Consider the following 26904-nt stretch of genomic DNA (forward strand, 5'->3'; position numbering starts at 1 on the left):
ACCTTGGACACCTAATGGGTAACATGCGGCACATAAGACAGAGTTGTGGTGAGTCAGAATAGTCTGTATCCAGTAATTCTGACACTTCCAAGATTATTTTACGCTTTAAACAAGTAAAACACATAATGTAGCAAATTTGTGAAGTTAAATTTAATACGATTAACATATCTAAAATGCAGATCCATGGTTGCACACAGAAACGAGAAGAAAAGCTGTCATATCATCTACAAATTACCTATTGTTGCATACTTCTTACTGATAATCTATTGCAAAGGCATGCAATCAATAAAAAAAAAATAAAAAAAGAATGAAAAATAGTAAATAGTAAAAATGGATTTGCATGATCTCCTGATGTCATAAAAACTGGGAGAGTGATAGAATGTAACTAATCAGAACAATTAAGGTGTTTTTTCTAGCTTTTATGCTAAAATATTATTATTTTTTTAAAAACAAAATAACTACATATGCTTAACCATGCTTATTTAATGGCGCAGTGAACTGCATATTTATGCATAGATTTTAAATATGCTGACGTTTTGCCAAAATTTTGTGTGAGAGAAATGCAAAAGTTTATATAAAGATTTAGCAAATCATTGCATTAAAATGCTTTTCAATAAGAGTTCAATTAGAGATTGCATCATTATAAAGAAGTTGCTTTCTCCTGTGACATAACTCACTAGCCTTGGCAACATTTATCTTTGTAATTAGTACCAGTCAGTTTTCTTTTAAAATAAATTGATCCAAACTATGCATCTGGTATGTTTGTTGGTTAACATGTTCAGTGATGGGGGTTTGTTGAACACATCTAATGCATTTATATTGTAGGCATCCAATTGTAATTTTTTTACAGAATTAAATAAAAAATATATCAAATACCGCTTCCACTGTGTTCCTTGTTTGCCAACCCTGAATGATAACAGATACTGGAGAAGATTAACAGGTTTGTTAAAGTAGGAGATTTATCAAAACATTCTGTTCTAAAAAGTAGATCAAAAATGTAAAAGGGAAGGCATCACTAATGGAATATGCTGTCTGGTTTTAGTACTTTAGACCAGTGGTCCCCAACCCAGTCCCCATGGACCACAAACAGTCCAGGATTTATATATTTCCCTTTTTTATTCATATGGAGATACTGACAAAGCCTTGACTGTTGTTGATCCACGAGGTCCGGATTGGGGACCACTGCTTTAGACTACTTTTTGAGAACAGAAAACTACACTGAGTCTACCTTCGGTCATAACCAGAAATACCTCTTTGGATAGGCAGACATGCTTTCATCAATAGAGATCATGCTGGACATTCTCAAGGACCTGATATATATCTTATGTCACTCTTCTTTTTTTGTGTGTGTTTCGTGTGTCTCTCTGAGGTTCTAGTGATTAAGCAGTTACAAAATCAGACTACAGTTTCAGGCTCTTCTTAAACCATCAACTTCTTCTCCACCTCAAACCCCTTGCCGGTTTCTTAAACGTCTCACTCTAGTGTCTGCCACTAGCCCTAAAGTCCTTGTTGTCTCAAACCTTCCTAACTAGTCTTATCCATGCCACCAGAGTCCTAACTTTTGACTAGAGTTTCAGTTCTTGTTTTTTTGACTACTTCTCCTGTATGTTACCCTCAGCACACTACAATATTTTCTTATGTAATCGGTGTCTCAGCTGCTCACACCTCTTCTTGGCTCAAACTCCTCCACAGAGAAGTGAACAGGATATACCTGTCCATGATATGTCCGTTAAGCAGACCTCTCTGTGCCTCCCATACCCAGTACTCATTACCACACATAATGATCTGTTGTAAAATCCTCTGCAGTGCAGCAGACCACACCAGAAAGCAAGATCTAGCACATCATACATAGACTTTTAGAATCCTTTGTGACATTTAGAGTTTAGGATACAAATTAAGAGGTCCTACATAAAGGAAATATATTCATCTTGGGAGAAACACAAGGAGTAGGAAACATGTAATGCAGATCTTCAGGATAGGATTTAAACTTAACAGGAAGTGAGTATGGCTGAGAGAAGCAATTTCCTCTTTAAGAGTCATAGATATGACTTTCAAACTGTCAAAATGTGGAAATTGCTTTTTTTTTTTAGATTAGATATATTTTTTTTCTCCCGTCTTGAAGGAAATTGCATGTTCTCACAAAGGCTACATTATCAATAAACGGTCAACGTATCAGAGTATCAGATGCTACGGTCAAGATGTGATCTATGTGTGTTGACATCTATGTGTGTTGAATGTACAAATGATAAACTCCATTTGGAGTTGAAAGGTAGACTTGAATTGAAATATCTGTTGGCTGTTTTATGGTTCATCATGTTAACATATTTTCACATTTTTTGGTTCCAACTTAAAAAACACAATTCATACAAATTATTTCTGTGACTTTCTGAATAATCTTTAATACAGTTTACAGCAACACCTGGAATTTTGTAGAATAATTTCTTATATGAAGTATTTTCTGGAAAGCCCAAAGAACACTTTATTATTTTTTTTTTTTACTTTAAGAGAATATCCTTGCCAGTTGGCCAGACCCAATAAGTTTAATTCCACTTGTTTTCAAACATTATTTGCATAGCAAACTAACTTAATAATAAATTTATACTGTATGACAAAAAAATATTAGCTAGTGCAGCCAAGCTTTTTAAATGTAGTGACATTTTTATGCTAATTTACCTCATTTTACATTCCATCAACTTAATAACACTGCACTGTATGCATGATTATACCAAATGTGTTAGCCAATAAGGCTGCCGGATTACTGGGCTGTATTCATTGATAAATGTAGAAATTCCAAACCGTGAACGTTTTACATTCCATATAATGCTTGTTCTATTTTGGCCATTTAGAAAACATCTGGCTCATGAAAACACAGTAAAACAAATCATATAAAATCAAATGAGAAGCACAGAAAGTGTACCACTATGTGAAGCTTGGATCCTTTAGGATCCTTTAGTGCAATTAACGTTGAGTAAATGTTGTTTCTAATAACACACTTTTCAATTCATCTCTTCTTTTTCACCTCACTTAAATAGACACCAAAGTCTTAACCTTAAAGGGTCATAGACAGAATGGTGTGTTTGTATATATAAAAGTAAAAAAAAAAAAAAAAAAGCAAAACACATTTTGAGATGCCCATCTACACATTTTACATCAAAATATATACACAGTACAAAGCACTACATTTAGTCATATCACTTTTTTGGACAATGTTGAGATTGCCCTTGCCCTCCTGTTCTATTTCTTTATTATAACTGTATGTTTATTGAGTTTTTTCAGTAAATATCTATGAATATTTGGTCATATTTTAAGACGACACTGGAATTTTCCTGGGATAAAAAAAATTCTATTAGACTAGCAATAAGAAGACACATACCATTGGTTTCCAAGTTAATTCATGTTTGGTACTCTCAGCTCTGTTTACTAAAGTGCAACATGCCTTTTCTTTTCAAGACCACGTCCTGGGAGTCTGTTTGCAGCATTAATTGACAGGTTTATGTCATGCTAGAAGTATGCTTTGTTAGCCAGGTAAATAGATCCACTGGTTAAATTCAGTTTGGGAGCCAGGCTATGACATTTCATAGTAAATATTATGGATCTTTAAACAAACTTCCAAGAATAACTGAATTAATCAGCAGCAGGATTAACCATAAGGTGACTTGATGAGGCTGTCTAGTGCCCAGGAGTTATATAGGGGCCCTTCACCATTCCTATATGAAGAATGAAGAGGGGGCTCAAACCACTAACCGGCACAGAGCTTTACAAGGTCTTAATCTTTCTCAGTGTATGTCTTAGTAAGTGTTTGTCTTTATAAATAGAGCCATTAGCATCGTGACATTGTTATTATGCGCATATCGTGCATAAAAAATATGAAAATACCCCAAAATCATAATGGAGCTGCAAAACATCCCCTCCCTCTCCATCTCTGTTTAAGTTAAAAACCTTGCTTAAAAACCTTGGTTTTCTGTATGGCTAAACCTTCTCAACCTCTGAAAATGGCACATTTCTCCTCGTTTTTTCATCTAGAGAAGTGAGAATGGTGGAATGTTCTTGCATGAGTTCCAGACAAATGGGATTATTCGACTCTTTGCTCAACTGGAAAATGTCGAGAATTGACAAAATAGCTGAACAGGAAAAATGATCAAATAATCCTCTTTGGCCTTGGAATTTGCAATTCCCTTTCACTAAGTAACCCCAAAAGTAATAGAATTACTTGTGAACCATAATGTTAGAGCTTCTTTCATCTCTGTAACTACATACTTACTTCCAACTTGCTCAGATTAGGGTCATCTATTTCTACAAAGACTTTCCGTCCATTTGTTCTGACCTCCTGATTAGAAAAACAAACAAACAACCAACGCTCAACTCCTCTCCCCTGTGTCATAACTTTCTTTGCCTCGTAGATTTTATAGGTTACCACAAGTAAAGAAACCTTTGTGAGAAAGCATATTAGTTGTACCTCAATTTCCTCATTAGAGCAAGAGCCCATTATCTGGCAAGTAGACCCTGTGATTACAGTAACACTAGCCTTTCGAGTTATTTTCCATCTAGGTTACACACTGAAAGCAGTCACAGTAGCTGTATATTCTGCCAGTCACGAACTGTAGCCCTTAGCTCGATTAACCCTCTTAGTTTCTCTTGGACACCCTTATTATGTGTTAAATAAGGGTGTGATAATAAAAACATGCTATTATAAAACTCAGGATCATTAAACCCAAGACAAAAATAAATAGATAAACTTTGGGGGCTTCTTGAGCTCTAACTGAAACGGACTATCTTAGCACAGGCAGAGGAGGTATGAGGTTTTGTGGTTGCCTTAAATAGAGACGTATCAGGTTTTGAAAGCTATAATCTCATTTATGAAAATGTTCTTCTGTTTGTGTATGGTCAAAGGTAGAATAAATCTCTATCACGGTCCACACACGTATTTCAGTCATTTATCCAGAGTACGTAAAACGTATTTGTGCTTATCTGAAAACAATATACAGATTGTTAATAGCTGTGCTGGACAGCTAAGAGTGCCCCTTGTGTTGCCATTAGAGGTTTATCAGGGGTACAGTTTATGGCTTTCCTGCTGGAGTATTTGCAAAATAATGGATGCCTTGAGATCATTTTGAGAGACACATATGTTTTCTTTACAAATAAAAAGAGATCTTAGTCGCCTTTAAATGCTATAATTTGCACTTGACTCACTTTCCAATGGTCGGCAGCTCAAATGCTGCGTGGTTACTTTGGAAAGCGATTCTGTGACCTAAAATTACCCTAAAAAAAACCAAAGTCTTAAATCTGCTCTTGTCAAGTCAAGTTTAGATATTTCCATTCCATGAAAAGATGCTCGTTCAAAAATCGTTTAGCCATCAATGTTTACATGCAATAACTTGCTTAACACAGTACAACACATAAAATGTCCTGTCGGATCAGCCATAAAATTGTATAGGCATTTTTGGAACGATAGCAGCCACAGCTCCTAGCACAGGCAGCCAAACAGGAATGTTGGCAATCTGCCCCCACCACTCACATTGGGTACATTAGAGTTTAATAAAAACCTCTGATGCTTACAGAGATGGAGAAAATACATAATTTTAATTTTGAAGTAGATGAAAAATTGCAAAACAAGTTGACGTGTAGAAGATGGAAAAGAATGTGGTCATTTGGTTTACGGAATACAGAGGCTTAGTGCCAAATGTTGCTGCTATGATAAGATAATTCTTGGGTAATAGCTATTGACTTAGTCTCATATATTCAGATTAAAACTTGCTCAGGCTTAACATAGCCCGGCACTGATGGTAAACTTACCAGGGTCCTTGCAATACTTGTGGGAATCATAAATAAATCTGAGTTGAGTTCCCACTGAGGAGAATGAGATTTTAAATCAACCTGGTTCTAACCAACACAATACCAGCCAATGTAACTAAGTTTTTTAAATAGTGAATATTAATCAGGGATAGTATTTGAAGACAGATCAGATTTTTACTATTATTATTATTAGTAGTGATGTATTTAGAATACACATGTCAAGCGAGATGGAATTTTTCAATACAGATCAGAGCATCAGGTAATCAATTAGATAAGAACATATTTTCTTAAACAAAAATGTCAGGTTTTCTGTGATCTTATATTATATTTCAAGGGACACTAGAGTCAAGAACAACTACAGCTTAATGTAGTTGTTCTGGTGTCTACAGCCTGTGCCTGCAGGCTTTTTAATGTAAACACTGCCTTTTCAGAGTAAAGGCAGTTTTTAAATTACTGCCTAGGGACACCTCTTCTGGCAGTCACTCAGACGGCCACTAAATGTGCTTCCTGGGTCACTGCTGCATGAGATGCACTGATTCAATCTCTATGAGGAGATACTGATTGATGCAGCGCAGTGTTTTGCCACGCATGTGCAATAGCCTCCCAATGCTTTCCTATGGGATTGGCTGAGATTGTCAATTGACTAATGTATGTATAGACTAATTACTGGGAATATTCACGCTTATATTTGTGAAAGTATAAAATGATTTTCTAATATGAACCATATATGAACTTTCCATGGTAGATATATTTTTAATTTTTCACTCTTTTTTTTCCACTGGGTAATAACGTGGCAAAAGTCGTGGCAAAAGGCCATTTATTAGTTAATGGGATAAAGCAGGGCATATACCTTAATTTATATTATCTAGGGTTAGATTTTTTTAGACATTTGTATTCCTAAAAAAAATATATGTAATGATACATTACTAAATACCATGATTAAACAACATGAATTCAAAACAAAAAGAGATGAGAAAAAAGGCAACTTTTATGCAAAGGTAATAAACAAGCAAGATTTGTGAAAAATGCAAGAGCTTACTTTGAACAATCTTCACATGCTATGGTGCCTGTTGTCTCTTTTATTGTGCGTTCAGATACAAATGCTGGATACTCCGTATCGCAAGGTTCCAGGGTCTGTTTCAATCTTTGTGCTGGAAAGAAATGGAAATGCTCTATAGAAACTGCAGCAACGATACATACAGTTCAATATTATAAAAGCATATCCTTCTTGCCTTCGCCACCCAGTGACTATTTCTAGGTACTGCATCTTTCTGTTTGGAAGACTGACATATCTGCACTAGTTTTCGGCAATTCATGAATTTTTTTACATGTGTCTTATTTAGATTGTAAAAAAAAATGTTGCTTGAAATTCAAAACAATGAATGTTTTTTAAAAAAATATATAATTTAAACATAAAAAAGATCAAAAACCTCTACTCAAGACATAATGCGATCCTAAAAGTTTATTTTACCTTACTAACTCAATACAACCTCTTCTGGATGAGCATACCAGGTATTAACTACAAATAATTCTCACGTAGCCATGTGATGAATCAGCCTATACATATTCCAAAGTGTTTTTATTTATTTTAACAATTATTTTTGAAAAATTATTAAAAAAAATTCGTATATCTCTTACCTTTAACTGTATGACCTGAATTCCACCAACTGCATAGATTAAATTCCACCAGAAACCTGCAGAAATGATAAGAGCATTTTAGATGCTATCAAAATCCACCAAACAAATATTATTTTGTTTAAATGGAAAAATAACAAAAGACTTCGTTCTTGATTATGAAAGGATATTGTGTGATTTCAGTTGTTACATGGTAGATCATTAAATATTTCTATACCAGACATCTTAAACATTAGCCCCCCCAGTAGTTGCAGAACTACAACTCCCATGCTTCTCTAGCCATCCGTTGCATTCACAGAATCCTGGGAATTGTAGGCCATCAACAGCTAGGGCGCAGTTTAAGATACCTGTTCTAGATCTTGGAAAAAACATAAAAGGTCATGTCATAACTCCCTTCACTATTTAGGGTTTCTCACGGAAAGCCTGCCAGATGACTGACTGCCTATGATGCTTCCCCATGCATCAAGGAGTCAGTGATAGAGCCAACTACACATGCACATAAATAAGTATATGTGTGTACTGGGCACAATCATGAATAATGGCTGGGTTCAGCATGATGGCTAGAATGCTGACGTCATGTATTTGAGTGGAGCCAAAGATTATATGGAGTTTGAAATCCAGCCCGTTTTCTCCAAACTGTAACCAGACACATCTTATTGAGATGGATTGACAAGGAAGCCAGAACACCGGATCTGTTCTTCATCCAGACCATGAACAAATGCTCAATGCTAAAACGTCACTTCAACGTTAGTTCCTTGTTATTTCTCATTACTGTGTGTTTGATAAAAAATTAGATTTATAGAATGTTCTTGGCGAAGACACATAGCCTTGTAATACGGTCTCCGTGAACAGCGTGAGTTGCCCAAGTCTCCTCATATCAGCAGCACTGTAGATATGATTAGAAAGTGAATGCTCACATGTGTTTTGAGTAACGATCGCATAGAAGAAAAATATTAACTAAGACATTCTATAGAAATCCAATCTTTGAATCTGGCTAAAATGTTTCAGCAATTTGTAAAACAAAGCTAAAAGACAAAGCTTTACGGGAGTGGGAAACATATTGGATAAATAGGGTAAGTAGCATAAAATTATTTATGCTGCACAACCAGGAATGGAACAGGCTTCACCACCACGTAGTCTTTTAGTACAGGGTAACATTCTCCCGCTAACAATGGACAATTCATACTGTGACATTCATGAGACATATGAAATGTAGAGCATAAAATGTATCAGATGCTTTACCCTTGCAGTCATATTTTAATAGAATGCTATACATTATAATAATACATAATGTTTCTATTGGTGGATTTTAACCTCTTGGTCAGATAGCAAATGTTGGTACCCATTCCAGTTTATTGGGATGTAACAGGAACTGTAATAAGAACTCTGAGCAACTGCCCACAATAACTAATTTGATTGCCTTGCCCTCATGGTGTTTTAACAATTGCTTTAAAAATTCAAGAATTTACCTCTAAGCCTTACAGGTATAACCTGTAGTTGTGCTGGTAAGTGAGGAGCACACACATACATCACACTCTACAATGACCTTTACTAAAGGTTATATCATTCTGTATCTAAACTAATCTCTTTAAACATTTTAAATGCCACATTTTTATTTAGAGGAAGCATTTAAAGGGACACTATAGTCACCTGAACAACTTTAGCTTAATGAAGCAGTTTTGGTGTATAGAACATGCCCCTGCAGCCTCACTGCTCAATCCTCTGACATTTAGGAGTTAAATCCCTTTGTTTATGAACCCTAGTCACACCTCCCTGCATGTGACTTGCACAGCCTTCCATAAACACTTCCTGTAAAGAGAGCCCTATTTAGGCTTTCTTTATTGCAAGTTCTGTTTAATTAAGATTTTCTTATCCCCTGCTATGTTAATAGCTTTCTAGACCCTGCAAGAGCCTTCTGTATGTGATTAAAGTTCAATTTAGAGATTGAGATACAATTATTTAAGGTAAATTACATCTGTTTGAAAGTGAAACCAGTTTTTTTTTTCATGCAGGCTCTGTCAATCATAGCCAGGGGAGGCGTGGCTAGGGCTGCATAAACAGAAACAAAGTGATTTAACTCCTAAATGACAGTGACTTGAGCAGTGAAATTGCAGGGGAATGATCTATACACTAAAACTGCTTTATTTAACTAAAGTAATTTAGGTGACTATAGTGTTCCTTTAATAAAGAGATGGGTAGAAGTAAAACGTCCCATCATGTCCCATGATGTTCTGCAATATAATAATTACTATAGAAAGAGTTCTTTCTGGATGCAGCATGTCTTAATGCCATTCCGTACATGATAATGTTGAATAATATAAGTATGGACAACTTTAGTCACTGACTAATATCGGCATGCATCATTAAAAACAGTTTTAGGTTGTTCAGGTTGCTATACAACAAATGTGATATATGTAATTTTATTTCAATTAAGGATCACAATCTACTCCCTAATGCTAGTATATTATGTCCTGCATTTTTTGCATTTTCAGCTCTGTAGAGCGCATTTATTAAATTAGTGGGATACTTGTTATGATGTTATGATGGAATTATTCTGTCATCGGTTCGTATAGGGTTAATTGTATTAACATCTAGCAATATGGGAATAAGAAGGAGCATAGGAAATGTACTTCGTTTGCTTCTTACTTACAAATAGTGGATGCGAATTTTCCATGCACAAAACAATCCCATTTGCCATATGACCAGAGTTTAACACCTGACCAGTTGTTCCATGTCTGCCTTGAGTTTTCACAATACTCATTTTATAGAACATGAAATCACAAAGTGACCTCATGAATCATTTAGACAGTTTGATCCACTGACAGAAGCCCACCCAAGCTGAGGGAAACAGACATTCGTTACCCATTACAAAAAGCAAATCACAATAAATACATTTGGTCTCATTTGTATTGCCAGGCAGGTTAAGATCCTGAACTGTAATATGTGTTTAACAATATGTTTCCAAAGTCCCGCAGCTTTCCAATGATACTGAGAAACTTGGTAAAAAAAAAATTGGGGGTAAAAAGTAAAAATGATTCATTTGCTCTTGAGGGATTCTCACAAAACAAAAAATAGATCTTCCCAACAAAATCATTATGTGATGCATATATGACATCTTCATTCAATACCAGGGGCAGAATGGAGCAGAGTATTTGTTTTGTGCACATATAACATTTTAAAGCTGCACTAGTACTATTACTATATCCAAATATTACATTGAGACAGTATAACATAAAGTATCCTGAAGTGACTCCTTTAGCATTCATTTAATCATTAGTCTTTATATAGAAAGTAGAATGTTCCCTCGAATATTTCCTTATAAAACTTCCACTGTGCCACATTATTCTAGTACTCCCGTGACATCCCTTCGGAATGAAGAAAAGGCACAAAACATTATTGCTGGGAATTCTTGTAAAGGTAATATTTCACTCCTGTCCTTAACGGTCATCAAACACCCACCTCATCTTCTGTCAAGAGTTAACTGCATTTATTGTACAGAATAGTATGCTAGCATCTTTCATATATACTTACAGGATAAGTTCTGTCATCATCCATTTTACCGCAGCAAAGAAGGCATTATATGGCTGGAAGGAGAAAATGAGGAGAAAAGGTCATTTTTTTTTTTAGATTTTAAGGTTCTTTATACAAAGAGATGAACTTTAAAACTGCCCAGTAATGTACAAACTTTTTTTTTTTGGGAACTGATCATATATAATAAACAGTTATTCATAGTCCCCGATAGCAAGAGATAATCAGTAGGCAGAAGAAAAGTTTCTTTATAGAAAAAACAAAATACCATGTGGAATTCTCTGTAAATGTGATTGCGCTTCTAGAGCCAAGATGGAGTAGTTTCTACTTTTGTGGCACGATTGGAAATGACATGCTATCATAGTTTTAACCTTCTTTTGATTCAACATCAGAAAATGAGAACTTTTTTTTTCTGACCTATCAATTTATATCAGAGGTAGGCAACCTTGGCACACCAGATGTTGTGGACTGCACATCCCATAATGCTCTTCCAGTCATAATGCTAGCAAAGCTTCAGGGTTTATGTAGTCCACAACAACTGGAGTGCCAAAGGTTACCTACACCTGATATTATTATATAACTAATGTAATAAGAGCTATTGTGTCAATGGATTTAAAAGTAAACGGTGAACATTACCGGAGTATCTCTAGTCTAGATCATCTTGGACTTTATTTAAAATATGTTGACCCCGACTCAAAATTCACATGTTTCATATATCTTTGATTGGCCTTGCTTACTGAGGGACAACTTACAATTAGGTCTGAAGATGTGTAAGACAAAACACTTAATGAATTAGTATCACTTGGGCCAACTTATACTTTGAATATCTCCTTTTGCACAAGAACCTAATTTACGTGGATATTTTGTATGACATTCATTATAAGCAGTATATTATTTTACAGTTTGGTGATGAAAAGTAGCTCATTTATACTTAAGTTTTATTCACAAATAGTTTTGTTTTCCCAATAATACTTCTATGAAAATTCTAGATAGAATTTAACTTTTAAAACAATATTATGCTAGTAATGATACTCACGTCTAGTAAACTATGAGCACTGTCTCTGCTTTCCTTGTTAGTTCGACACATAGCTTGATAGTCATATAATGTAATTCTAAACAAAGGACAGCAAAAAATATGTAATTAACGTGAATAATAAACAGTAATATAACAATATAGGCTTTTTTTTACACGCAAATCTAAACAAACAAAAACATTGTGCTAACAGTTTAAATTTTGCACAATAAATAATACAATAAGTCCTTCCTATTTGTGAGTCAAGTGACAGAGTGCTGGTTAATGAAATTAAAGACCTCAAATGGAGACTTTACCTCTTGGCAGTTCAGTGGACTTTACCTCTTGCAGGGGAAAATATGTTTCAGATTTTACATCATCTTTATGAAATAATCATTGTTTGGGGAGGTGAGTCAATAGAATAGACATTTAAAAAAATAATTTTACTATTTACTGAAAAGGCTGAATTCAACATGCATTTAATGATATAAAATATAAGGAATATTACTTTTTTTTTTTAAATTGGAAACATTAGGCCTGAAGTGCTTTTACGGTCACATAAAATATTGACCATTGCATATTTTCTGCAGACAGGTTAATTCTATCCTGTTCAACAGATACAATGAGAGGGAGATAGTATCTTATTATATCTTATGATTTATAAGATCTGAATCCATCGGAGAAGGTTGGGCTTTTGCTTCTCCTGGCCTCCTCTTGCCTCCCTAAATATAGTAAAATCTTACTTGTATTCAAATGTGGAGCTGCTTTTTCCCTGTTTCATTTTGACCTGCCCACTGCCTGCTGACATCATCAGCCCACTGCCTGAGCCAATCACAATGCTTCCCCATAGGATCGGCTGAGACTGACAAGGAGGCAGATCAGGGGCAAAGCCAGCACAAGACAAATACAGCCCTGGCCAATCAGCATCTCTGTCAGGATCGGGACAGGGATCCAACACGCAGAGTACGAACAGGAGAGATGTACGTATACTGGACCTTAGAATGGCCGGACTAACGTAAGGAGAAAGCAAAGAATGGTCAGAGACAAGCCGGGGTCGAGGGAACGAGAGAACAGGTAAGCGAGAGACAAGCCGAGGTCAAAGGACACGAGAGGTAAACAGGAACGATAGTACAAGCCGAGTCAAAACCAAATAGAGCAATAGACATAAGAGCACTGAGGAACCAGACAAGCTAGAACCACGACAGGGCAATGAACCATTAGACACATCCCTCTTTTATACCCTGGTTCTTTAATTGATGACTCCGCCCTTGCCGAGCCCTGATTCGTTGTTCCGAACTAGATTGACAGGTCGGGATGTGATTGCCGTCATGACGTCAGCTCCTGAGCGTCGTGTCATAAAAGGAAGCGGGACTCTCGCGGCCGGCGTGGGAAAGACTCTGAGAGCTGTGAGGATTGGATGAATCAGCCCCCCTGAGAACGGCCGTCGGGAAGTCTAACCTCCTCCGAGGTAGAGACTTCAGGTACCCTGACAATCTCCTCATAGAGATAAATTGTATCAATACATCTCTATGAGGAAAGTTCAGTTTCTGCATGCAGAGGGAGGAGATACTGAATTGTTGTGATGCATTTTAGGCAGCAATGACCCAGGAAGGATCTCTAACAGTCATCTGAGGAGTGGCCAGTGGAGGTGTCCCTAGACTGTAATGTAAACACTGCATTTTCTCTGAAAAGACAGTGTTTACTGCAAAAAGCGTGAAGGGAATGTAGTTGTTCTGGTGACTATAGTGTCTCTTTAGAAACCAATCTAGATTTTAATGCATAAAATAAACAAAATGGGAGGACTAGTGGTCAGAAAATGAGGCAGTTGAGGCTGACTGCTTGTCACTATGGTCTATATGGATTCATTTGGACCAGAGGTTAAATCCATCAACCCTATTGGATATTTTGAAACAAACAGATAAACTGGAAATGTATCACTTTCTCATATGGCTACATTTGTGTTGTACTGTGCTGCCAACAAAGTATCAGATGTCTGCAATGTTTTTGCACATAACCACAACCACAAATCCACAAGTTTTAAAGGAACATTAGAAATGAATCCTCTTATTTCATGTTTTAATTTTTGAACAAAACCCTGCTTCATCCACATTTAGGTAGCGCAGATTTTAACATCGGCAATGAACACAGACCCCCCCTTCACGATCTCCGAGCTTTGCAAAAAAAAAAAGTGGTGTGGTCTGACTTTCTATGCAACCTAGTAATCACCAACAATGGCTTCTTGAAGCATTTTGTAAAACTGGATTCTTATTGGCTATGGTAAGGTAGATTAATATAACAACTAAACCAATATGGCTTTTTAGAATAATTTAAAAAAAAAAAAAACAACTGTATTATTGGTTTGAACTGGTTTTATGGGCTAGGTTTTATTTTTAACCCTTCTATATCACATGCTACCATAAGTTAATACAAACGTTACTTGATGACTTGGCATGGCGATGGCTGAATGACTGAAAGCAAAGGGCTTTACTAGATTATGATTGGCTAATTGGTAGCTAGCTACCATAGCGTTTGTAATAAGCAAGTTGCGACAAATTAACTACTAACTGCTACATTAGCAAGGTTGACATTGATGTTCAGTTCTGCAGTGGCTAAATGCTGGAAGCTGGTTTTCGACTTATACATTACAAACACTATGCAGTTCATATGAGGTTCTTTACAAAACTGAGAATTCTAAGTAATTTTCAAATTTGGAGCCAGAGTAGCCGTACTGAAAGAATAGCTTACCAGAGAATTTTAAAATTCAACTATGTTGATCTTAATTCTGAGTTCACTTTGTATTCTCACCTTAATTAATATACTTTTTTTTTTTTTCAAAAGACCTTTCTAGCAATTTTAAACTATATTTAATTTCACTAAATACTGGTATATATTCATATTTGTTACCCATATTGCCATTTGACTGTTAAGAAAATAAAAAAATAATATATACTGGAAAATATTGCATTGAAGCTTTTACAATTGTTTTTTTTTTTTTTTTTTGTACATGATTCTGTTACTTTTTAATGGCTATTTTGCGGCAAACTGGATCATTTCCTGCTGATTATAGCCAAGGAACATTGTAATTGATGGTTTTCTTTCAGAACTAAATTTAAACCCATTAATGGAGGGCCAGCCCAGTCTGATGCAAGACACTAACTGCACTCTGAAATGCCAGGTCTTTCGTGAAATAATCATACCCGCAGCTCCTTTCTCTATTACTATCATTATCACTGTTTTTAAGGCAGTTTGTGTCAGACGTCCAGGGCGATAGAATACACAAACTGAGTTTTCTGATTGTTCAAGTACCTTGTGAAGAAAAATCATTTGAGAAACAAAAAATAGTTTTAGATCGGTTCGAGATGACTATTTGTAACTTATGTATGTTGGCACGGTTTGCTAATAGCCAACAAAGCTAACTTGGGCCACACTGAACCAACCCTGACAGCCCTCATGGTGATGACTGACTGTTAGATGATCTATCTTCTTAGAGTAAGGAACAGCCAATTAGCCACACGAAAAAAGGACAACTGACAGCATTGAGTTACAAGTGGGTAAACAGTAAAATAAATACGCAAAAGTGTGAATTCTCAAATGAACCACAGCTTGTTTATCTACATACCCTGCTCATTTTCACACATTATTTTCACTACTTATTATTGTGTTCATGGATTAATAAAGTTATTTGACTTTGTACGGAGGACCCCTCATTAAGTACTCCCAAGGGGGGAGAATTTTCATTCTTTATTCTTATAGTAAAGTTTTGGGTCAGGCGCATATGACAGGGATCACTCTGGTCACAGCCACCCAGGTCCCCTCTGGAGACTTAATTCTGTTGCGTTCCTGAGCATATATTTATATAGAAAACTATGTTCCTCTCACCACAGATGAAAATGTATTAAAAGAATATGAAACATATTGATCTTTGTACTTGTCCTCCTGTGTGCGGTTTGTAAGCTGCTCAAATTAGGAGCTAATTGTCCCGAATTATCGTGTGTTTTATGTTGACTCAATAAAGAGAAGGATTTTTAATAACTACAATGCTTTGAGAAAATGTATTGAGGTCCATCACTCCATTTTTATAATGTGAGTTTCTCATGGTTTGCAAATGCCCTTTTCATTATTTGCTTATTGAGCAGCATGTGACCTTCAAGCCCTGCCTTATTACACTGACCTGGATCAGTTTTATGATTCTGATAAATGACCAGTCCGTGATTTGTCTATATAGCTAAATTCTTATATAGGTAATAGATTGAAAACTTTTTTAAAGATGTACTTGACTGTTGCAAACCTTGGTAGTCTGTATGTTGATAACAAGGGGCAAATTTGCTGCATTTGATTACAAGAACAAAAGGATGGGCAAAACAGGTGCTATACTGGGTGAAAAGTGAGAGGTGTTGTTACTTACTTAGATTGTAGCTCTAGAATAGCACCCATTTTGCCTTTTTTAAGCTCGCCATAGTGTAAGGGAACAGTAGATGTCATATTGTTTTTTAATGCTAAGTTGTTAAAGTTGGGACATCAGCAGCACCTAAAGATTTACAGTATAAGCCAAACTTAAAGGGACACGCCACTGCTCAAAAAAAGAAAAAAAAAGCTAAATCACTGTTTAGTAAAATATACCTCAAATAAAAACATGCATGCATTTAATTATGAATTGTTTTACACTGGAGGTCTATCTAAAGCTTGCAAAATCTGCAGATCTCTTGTCTGATGCCTTTGCAATCCCTCCCCTTCTAACCCCGCCCAGACTTTCTGTGACTGTCCAATCACAGACTGCCCAATGCAGCTTAATGAAAAGTCTGTGTAAGGCAGGTGCTCTGGGTAATTGTTGCTTCATGAATTTAGCTTCACAAACCTAAACAAGCCAAGATGCAAGAGTTTCTGTAGTCTGATTGAAAGCCAGGGTGGTGTAACAAGGTTAATTTATTGAAATATTGAAATCTTTGTCAAATGAAAAAAATAGGACACACTCTTCACATACAAAGCATTTCAGCAAGCTAAGGTGCTTTCTGAGTCAGGAGTGTCTCTTTAATGGATGTCAAGTTATACTTGGGAAGTTGGTTATTTTTCTGGCATACACTGCCTCCCGTTAAACCATGCAGTATAATTTGTTTAAAATATATGACATGGAAGCAGAGATGTTACAGAGAAATGTGATGCCACTTGACCTTTCATTAATTTTTCTTGCGATAAAGTTGGACAAAGATGACTGAGAACACAAACTATATAATTGTGTTAAACATTTTTGGTAAAATAAAAAAAACATATTATTGGACACATTAGAATTGTGAAGTGGTGATAGTATCAAGTAAAACTGGAATTGGCAGTTGGATAATTTTTTCTGTCTTAATGGAGCGTTTTGTTGGCTTTAATCATCTTACAATTGTATGCAAATTCGAACATTTATGTCTTATTCTTCAGACTTTATGACTTCAGTCTGTCTTGGAGATTCAAGATAATCTTACATCTTCCCCAAATATTTTTATATTTCACTTACAGTATTAACCTTTGACCAATCGGTTGGAAAGTTAAACCACTCTTTGTGGATAGAAATGTTTTGTATATGTCCCCTATGATTTGCTTCTACGGGCTCACATCATGACCTTTCATTCACAGATATTTTTTTTCTTCCTTATGAAATAATTACGGGTTAAGTAGCATAGTCTATGCATCTGTCCTAAGATCTCTTTACACACAGTGTCAGAATCAATGTCATCCAATATCGTGTTGCAATCTTGTACCATGGTAGTAATTATCCAACCTGCTTCTTTGGTGGTGATTTTTTTTTTTATTATTATTATTATTATTTTTAATCAGTGTTATTAACTGAAGTGTGAATTGTTAGATTTTAAAATGTAAGCCATAGTAACTGAACTTAAAAAAAAATAAATAAATAGCTGGCTTAGAGAGTTTTTTCAATTTTGATGATTTTCGCCTCAAATTTCAGAATTTATTTGAAATTCTTTACAATGCAAACTGTGGCGAAGAACCGTTAATGTTATTACAGATACATGTGTGTATAAACAAATTACAATTATTACATTTATGAGTTGATCTTTGTTAAGATGAAAGAAACAAAAAAAACGATAAAGAAGTTTAAAGATGGAGGATTGGAAATTGAGACCTTACTGCAAGATTAGTATAATGTTAAAGTGTGCATTATGGAAAAGTAATGCTATTAAGAGGATCTGGACACACCATATTAGACCACAAGACCGAATTCCGAAACATTATCTTTCCCAAAAAAATTGGGTAGAAGTAGAGCTAGTGTTTAGATTCTGGTTAGCTACTGTAAAATTCAGGCAGACTAGGGCACGTATGTATGGAGATTACAGGCTCATGAATAACTTGGCATCATTTAAACCATGCATTACAGAGAATAAAACAACATTGCCAATCTTGCAGTATTACATTTAAAACCACAATCTGCATTAGAAGTAACAAGCTAATATTTAATACATACACATATACCAAAATTAAAGGGACACTGTAGGCACCATAACAACTTAAAATGATTGCAATGGCAAAGGCAGAGTTACTGATTGCTCTCAATTTGGTATGGCAGGATGTCTCTGCCATGAACAGCATGTTGCTGATGCTCTCCATTCTCTCAATGAAAGCATAGTTAAAAACAATCACATACTGCACAGTCAGCTATTCAATATAATGTTACCTAACCAATAGAGAGCTATGCAGGAAAGTTCTATTCCATAGCGACACTTCCCGATAGAGATTTAAACGGCTCCAATCCCCCCTCAAGTAGCCTGGTCTGAGCATTATACTATTGATCTTTCTTTTCATAACAATGAAAAGCAGTGAAGCAGCAATGTTATAAATGGTAGATGACACATTCAATAGCTGTGCTATTTTGGATTTTTTTTTTTTTATAAACTGCAATGTTTACTGACAGCCACTAGAAGCTTATTAGGAAAGCATTAATTCAATGCTTTCCTATGGGAACGTTTGAAACTATGAAGAGCATTGGATTAGACCCCGCTTTAGTAGGCCCTGCCTCCTCTGTAATGGCACCTGGAGAGGAGAGGTGAACAGCTCTGAGAGAGCCTCCGTGCTGATAACACGGTTCGTAAAAAAGGGTATTTAACCTTTTTGCCACTGAAGAGGGTGGTGACCTAGTAGTACTAGGGACAGGAACACTATAACGTTATGAATACATTTTTAATTTGTCACATTATAGTGTTCCTGTAAGGAAAATTTTGTTTTATTTTCTACTGTGTATAACTCCGTATTTTGTATTGTCAATTGTTGGATTTGGTAACAAAAGCCAATGGAAGTTAATATGCATGAAATGCCATGTCTGTGCCTTTCAAGAAGGTTCTTTTTATGTCATAGTTTAGACATATAGATTTCTTAAGGACCAATGATGGTCTATGCCAGTGTTTCCCAATTGGTGTTGGGGTTCTGCGGCATTTTGCCACATCCAAGATGGCCGCCACTACCTGCTGTAGTCGGACACAGCAGAGATCGTGGGAGCGCAATCTTAAGCCCACCCTGCCGTCAGCACGCCTTGCTGTCAGCCAGCCCGCCCTAGCGCCGCCCTGCTGCCCACCCTGCCATCAGCCAGCCACTTAGCTCGTCCATGAGAGAGCCCGCCCAGCCGTCAGCCATTTTATATTACTTGTGGTAGAGGAGTGATAGAGAGTGAAATTAAGGCTCTGTTATTGTCATAGAAAGCTCTGTTAGGTAGGAACATTGAAAGGCTACATCATGTGCATTGAAAGACTCTGTCAGGGGCATTGAAAGACTCTCTGAGGGGCATTGAAAGACTGTCAGGGGCATTGAAATTCTCTGTTAGGGACATTAAAAGGCTCTGTGAAGGGCATTGAAATTCTCTGTTAGGGACATTGAAATTCTCTGTTAGGGACATTAAAAGGCTCTGTCAGGGGATTTAAAAGACCCTGTGCGGGGCATTGGAAGACTCTTTCAGGGGCATTGAAATTCTCTGTTAGGGACATTGAAATTCTCTGTTAAGGACATTAAAGGGCTCTGTCAGGGGCATTGAAATGATCAGTTAGGGACATTAAAAGGCTCTGTAAGGGACATTAAAAGACTCTGTCAGGGACATTGAAAGACTTCTTTTTGCTCCACGTCTAACTCAAAAATCTTGCTGACGTTCAGTTCTTTCTAAGAGCGTTATCAAAATCAGCATCCTTTTCAGTCAGGTTGTGAGATCTGTATTTTTTTACAGTGTTTATTTTGTTTTATTTTTTATTTTTTTACCAATAAACAACCAGCTGGTTAAAGTAGGGAACTCTTCAAAGAAAAATTATTACTACTTCTACCTGTTCAGCAATTATAGAAACTGAGAAAGAAGATAGAACAAAAAATCCAGAAAACATGCCCGAAACAGTTGTACCTACTGTTCCTCAAATAGCAGAGACAAGTGACAAGTCAAAGCAAAAAAGAAAAGCACACAATGCTAGCAAATCTTCTTCTCAAACAAGGAAAATAAAATATGATGCTTGCTACTTGTCATTTGGATTCACAAGTGCCGGAAATGAAGATTGTCCTGAAGCACAATGCGTACTTTGCAATAAAATATTGCCAACCAGTTCATTAGCACCACCTGCTAAATTATGTCGTCATTCTGAGCAAAACCACGCAAAGTACAAAAATAAAGACATTGACTTTAAGCGAAAGCTAAAGGAGTATCAGAAAAGTAAACAATTTATGAGCAAAATATTTCCAAAAGCTAATGAAAAAGCCACAGAGGCTTATTACGGAGTGAGTTATCGCATAGCATTTGCAGGAGAAGCACGCACAATTGCGGAGTTACGAATAAAACCATGTGCAAAAGAAATAGTGTCATGTATTTTAAGTGAGAAGTTGAGTAAAATACTTGAAGCTGTGCCTCTTTCAAACAACACAGTTTTGCACCGTATTCATGATCTTGCTGATGACATCCATGCTGAACTAATTTCTCGACTGCATCAATGTGATGGATACTCACTGCAATTAGACAATTCCACGAATGTTGCTAGACTTTAAATTTTGTTGGTTTTTGTTAGATATCATTTTGACAAAGAGATTGGAGAAGACTTGCTTCTGTGTGAAAATTTGGAAACTCATACCACTGGTGAGAACATCTTTAACCCCTTAAGACCGCAGGACGTACTATGCCGTCCTTATTTGGGCGGCTCTAAACGCCGCAGGACGGCATAGTACGTCCTGGGCGGTCTTCAGCCCCACGTGGCCGGCGGAACATGGCCGCTGCAGATCGCGGTCGGGGGGCATGCCTGGCCCCCCAGGCAGCCCCCCTGTGCCTGGGGACCGCGGTCTGCAGCTTCCGATCGCAGTGACAGGCTGTCACTGCGATCGGTATTTACCATGTGTCAGCCGATTTGAAATCGGCTGACACATGGAGCCGGCTGCATTCTTCTGCAGCAGATCGCGGTCGGGGGACATGCCTGGCCCCCCAGGCAGCCCCCCTGGGGTCAGTGACCGCGATCTGAACTGTCAGGCTGCAGTCTGATCACACTGACAGGCTGCCATAGCCTGTCAGTGCGATCAGTGTTACTATGTGTCAGCCCATTGGCTGACACATGTAACTGCAGCCATTAGCCCCCTACAGATCGCGGTGGGGGCATGCCTGTACCTCCCAGGCATCCCCCTGTGGCCAATTACCGCGATCTGTAGGAGGTGATCACAGTGACAGCCAGTCACTGTGATCACTGTTAGTATGTGTCAGCCAATGATCTCAGATCACTGGCTGACACATTGTCTCTGCCCCTCTCCTCACCTCACTTCGATCTGAGAGAGAGAGGCAGAGAGATCGTGGTTTTTGCAGCTCCTGTGGAAAAAGAAAGTTTAAATTTTTTTTTAAAGTTTTAAAATTTATATTTTATTTAACCCTTTCAGTGCTGATCACAGCATATTACTGTGATGAACCTGATTAGGGTATTTATTTATTATTATTTTTTTGGATCAAAAAAAAATTATTTCTAATTTTTTTTGATCCTTTGTGTCAGTCGCAGCAACCCAAATCTCCATTACCCTTTCCCCGCTGCCGTGATCACTATACTGTACAGTATATCTGCTGTACAGTACTGTATCAGTGATCACTGTGATCAGAGGGCTCTCTGATCAGACTGACCTTTTTAGGGTTATTTTTACATATCAAAAAATAACCCTTTCAGTTTTAAAAACTTTTTTGGGTCAAAAAAATTATTTCTAATTTTTTTTTACCCTTTGTGTCAGTCGCAGCAACCCAAATCTCCATTACCCTTTCCCCGCTGCCGTGATCACTATACTGTACAGTATATCTGCTGTACAGTACTGTATCAGTGATCACTGTGATCAGAGGGCTCTCTGATCAGACTGACCTTTTTTAGGGTTATTTTTACAGATCAAAAAATAACCCTTTTAGTTTTAAAAACTTTTTTGGGTCAAAAAAATTATTTCTAATTTTTTTTTACCCTTTGTGTCAGTCGCAGCAACCCAAATCTCCCTTAACCCTTTCCCCGCTGCCGTGATCACTAAACTGTACAGTTTATCTGCTGTACAGTACTGTATCAGTGATCACTGTTATCAGAGGGCTCTCTGATCAGACTGACTTTTTTTAGGGTTATTTTTATAGATCTGAAAATAACCCTTTCAGTGTACTGATTGCAGCTGCCTATACTGTGATCAGTACATTTATATTATTTTTTGAGGGCGGGTAGTAGGTGTTAGGCAGGTAGATAATTAATTACCCACTTTAGTATATAAATTAATTAATTTGTCCCCCTAGAATGGCAAGTCGCTACTCAGCCGAGGAGGCGTATGCCATTCTGGCAGGCAGTGATAGTGACACTCTGCAAGACAGTGACACTATCACTGCCTCTGACATTGAGCCTCTGAGTGAGACCTCAAGTGATGGTGCCCCACCACCACTCACAAGAGGACGCTCAGCAAGCCCAATGCCAGGCAGAGACTGGGTGCCTCCAAATATGATGGCCCCAGAAATACCGCCGTTCACTGTTACACCTGGCATCACTGTAACAGTGGACGACTGCGAGCCAATTCGTTTTTTTGAGCTCTTTATGTCAGACGATATATTTGAGCTCATGGCTCAGCAAACGAATTTGTTTGCTATGCAGTATCTCTCTGCACATCCGGGGTCCCATCATGGTCGCAGGAATATGTGGAGACCCACGGATGTCGCAGAGATGAAGCGGTTTTGGGCTTTAATCCTAATGATGGGTATTGTAAAAAAGCCCAGTATCAGGTCCTACTGGAGCAAGCAACGTATCCTGGCTACACCTCTTTTCCCTGAGGTTATGTTGAGGGATCGCTACCTGCAACTGCTGCGATTCCTTCATTTTAATGATAACTCGCTGTGTCCCCCTAGAAACGACCCACTGTTTGACAGGCTATATAAAATTCGGCCCTTTATTCAACTCCTGTCAGACAAATTTTCTGAAAATTATGTCCCCGATAAAGATATTTCAATTGACGAGTCCCTTATGAAATTTAAAGGTCGACTGCTATTTAAGCAATATATTCCATCGAAGCGGTCCCGATATGGCGTTAAATTTTATAAATTATGTGAATCCTGTACTGGTTAAACATGGGCGTTTCGCATTTACCAGGGGAAGGATAGCCATCTTGACCCACCAGGATGCCCTGATTCTGTGGGTACAAGTGGCAAGATAGTTTGGGATCTAATCCTTCCCTTGTTGAATAAGGGATATAGGCTATGGGTTGACAATTATTATACCAGTATAGAATTATTTAAAAATTTATATTGTTTTGAAACCCTAGCCTGTGGCACAGTGAGGAAGAATCGCAGGGGTTTCCCCCAAGCCCTGGCAAGTGGCAGAAGCAGTAGATGTTCCTCTTCAGCTCTCCGCCAGGATGAGTTGCTTGCTCTTCGCTTCAGAGATAGGAAAGATGTATACATGCTGTCTACGATGCATGACGAAAGTACAGTGCCAGTGTCTGTGAGAGGTAGCACTGAGCATCTGGAAAAGCCGAAGTGCATTGTAGACTACAGCAAGTTTATGGGGGGAGTAGACTTGGCTGACCAATGCATACAGCCCTATCTGGTGAACCGAAAAACTAGGACCTGGTACAAGAAAATTGCAATCTACGTGAGCCAGATTGCAATTTTCAATGCCTACGTCCTCTATACAAAAGAGGTCATAGGTAGGCCCTGCCCTTTCCTCGAATTCACATTAAGCATTTTGTCCCGTATGTTATTTACCCAGCCCCCCAATCCCACTTTGGAATCAGGAGATCTCCAAAGACTTTGTGGCAAACACTTCCCTTCCCGAATCCCATCCACCCCTAGTAAAAAAGCTCCCCAAAGAAAGTGCCGTGTTTGCTACAAGAAAGGAGTCCGAAAGGACTCCAGTTTTTATTGTCCAACCTGCCCATCTCTACCCGCCCTCTGCATAACAGACTGTTTCAAAGTCTACCATACAGAGCTGAATTTCTGAATCACTCTGTATGGGACTTTGGCAGTTTGTTTGCTTGATTTACCTGGATTTCTGACCTCGGCTTGTCCTTGTTACAAATGGCTATTTGTAACTGGCCCTTTAAATGAAAAATTGCCCTGCTTCCCTGGATTGTGGAGAAGCCTATTTGCCAGCCTCCTGCCTCATGACTATGGCCCCTGGAAGATTGTGCCCCTGAAAATGTATTAACTTTTATTGGTGTGTATGGCCCTTTAAGAACCGTCTGGGGACATATTGTGACTTTGGTGAACAATGCCCCTTTAAGACTATGTCCCCAGACCTGTAAAATAACTTGTTCCTGGCTTTCCCCCACTTGGTTCAGTAAATAGGGCTTACTGAACCGAGTACCACACAGGCGGACCACCCAGAAGCTAAAGTGTGCAGGCAATTTACCTCCCAGGCTGTGAGGTTACTGCCGGTTAATTGCACGTGGCGGCGGCCATCTTGGTTTACTCGAATGCGGTCAGCGGTGTATGCTAAAGATTCTGTGGAACTAAAATCGGCTACACATTCTGCCGAACACCGCTGACCCTTACCTTCTCCCATACGGAACTTGCAGCTCCAGAGACTAAGTCCCGTTCGAAATGGGACTTAGTCGTTTTTTCGGATGAAATTGACCGACCGCACAGCCCAAATCTATGGAACCGTTTTGGGCAGGAAATTGTGCTTGCGGTCGGTCATAAAGGACTTCCAGCTAACTTTTGATCCACTGGAGGGATTTGGCTGATTTTTGGAAGTGTTTATGTTTGATGTATGCTGAGTCTGAATATGCAACATTTATTGAAATTGGATGTATGGTTTTAAAGTTACAGTGTGTGTGTAAAAACTGTATTTTTATTGTATGTAATAATTGGTTTAACTGTTTATCTGAGGGGAGGGAATGTGTGGGCTGCACCAGATGTGTGATTGGTGATTTTATGCCTCCCCCTGGGAGTGTCCTATTTGCATGTAACCTCAATAAAAGCCAGGCTGGGTGTTCCAGACCTCAGACCTCTTCTGACCCTCTAACTTGCAGCCTCGACTCATGTTTGTAGGGGACAGCTATAATCACTACAGGGATTGCTATGCTCTTCATACTCCCTTAGCTGTTGAGCTCTTGTAAGAGCTCTTGTTCCTGATCCTGCTTCGCTCTACAGAAGGGAGAGGGTCACCTATTGGAACCTGGAGCCTGGTCGTAGGTCCAGGGCGCAGAGCAGACGGCGAGATACCAGCCCAGCAGCGGTGGTTCGTGGAGTCTGCAGTGCTTATGGTGGCTGCGGTGCTGATGGTCCTTTGGTGAGCGCTAGGAGCATCCATTTCGACGGTTCAACTTCCAGCCAGCCTGGAGGCAACCGTAACAGTCCTGACTACGCTTTGTTAGCTGCCTGTACCGACCCATTGGCTTGTTTTACCGACTACTCTGAATTCTGGATTCCCCTGACCTTGGCCTGTCCCTGTTTACGCTAGCCATTCTAAAGTGGCTACACCAAACAACTCAAAATACTACATTTGTAGTACTTGAAATGTGACTTGCCAATAAAAAACTGATCACAGGGTTAATGCTGTGATTAGCACTGAAAGGGTTACAAAAAAGTTTTTTTTCTCGTTTTTTTACTTCTCAAACTTTTCGCACAGTGACTCTCTATGTGATATCAAAGATCTATCTGCCTCTCTCTGCCTCTCTCTGCCTTCAGATCAAAGTGTATGTGGGGTACTGTTCTATTCATGTGATATAATAAAAACCTGGAAACATGGTACATGTAGGTACTGTTATATTCAAAAGACAGTGTTAAATCAAAATACTAAGTCTCTAGTGCACTAACTAATATCAGGATTATGAAATTTCCAGTGAAAATGCTATTTATCTGATTAAAAAGACAAAAATCAGAAAGTAGAAATCGCTACATGGGCCCAGCATTTCTGTTAAAATGGCTAGACCTAACATCTCAAATTATGCCATTTGTTATACTCTGGGGTGCCTACTTTTTAAAATGGTTTGCCATAACGGTGGGAATGTTATTACCCAGGCTGCCATACTCTCTGAAAAGCTACATAGGCCCAGAAAATAATATTGGCAAACTTACAAGCTGAAAGGGCATCTAATATATTTCGCCCTGTGACTTATCAGTAAAATCTGAAATAATAGTACGTGGGGGTACCGTTATATTCAGAAGACAGTGTTTAATCAAAATACCAAGTCTCTAGTGCACTAACTAATATCTGTATTATGACATTTCCAGTGAAAATGCTATTTATCTGATTAAAAAGACAAAAATCAAAGTAGAAATCGCTACATGGGCCCAGCATTTCTGTTAAAATGGCTAGACCTAACATCTCAAATTATGCCATTTGTTATACTCTGGGGTGCCTACTTTTGAAAATGGTTTGCCATAACGGTGGGAATGTTATTACCCAGGCTGCCATACTCTCTGAAAAGCTACATAGGCCCAGAAAATAATTTTGGCAAACTTACAAGCTGAAAGGGCATCTAATATATTTCGC

General features: G+C 38.0%; 1 protein-coding gene across 1 annotated transcript in view; it reads right to left on the bottom strand.

Moving 5' to 3' along the window:
- CACNA2D3 (calcium voltage-gated channel auxiliary subunit alpha2delta 3) overlaps window positions 1-26904 on the bottom strand; it is an 868261-nt gene that overhangs the window by 26638 nt on the left and 814719 nt on the right. Inside the window, exons 32-35 of the mRNA XM_063428162.1 lie at window positions 11993-12068; window positions 10960-11012; window positions 7432-7487; window positions 6833-6944 (exon numbers count right to left, since the gene is read on the bottom strand). Of these exons, the coding sequence (XP_063284232.1) occupies window positions 6833-6944; window positions 7432-7487; window positions 10960-11012; window positions 11993-12068 (297 nt within the window). The remainder of the gene's footprint in view (window positions 1-6832; window positions 6945-7431; window positions 7488-10959; window positions 11013-11992; window positions 12069-26904) is intronic.

Source organism: Pelobates fuscus, chromosome 7, assembly GCF_036172605.1.
Source record: "Pelobates fuscus isolate aPelFus1 chromosome 7, aPelFus1.pri, whole genome shotgun sequence".
Classification (NCBI taxonomy): domain Eukaryota; kingdom Metazoa; phylum Chordata; class Amphibia; order Anura; family Pelobatidae; genus Pelobates; species Pelobates fuscus.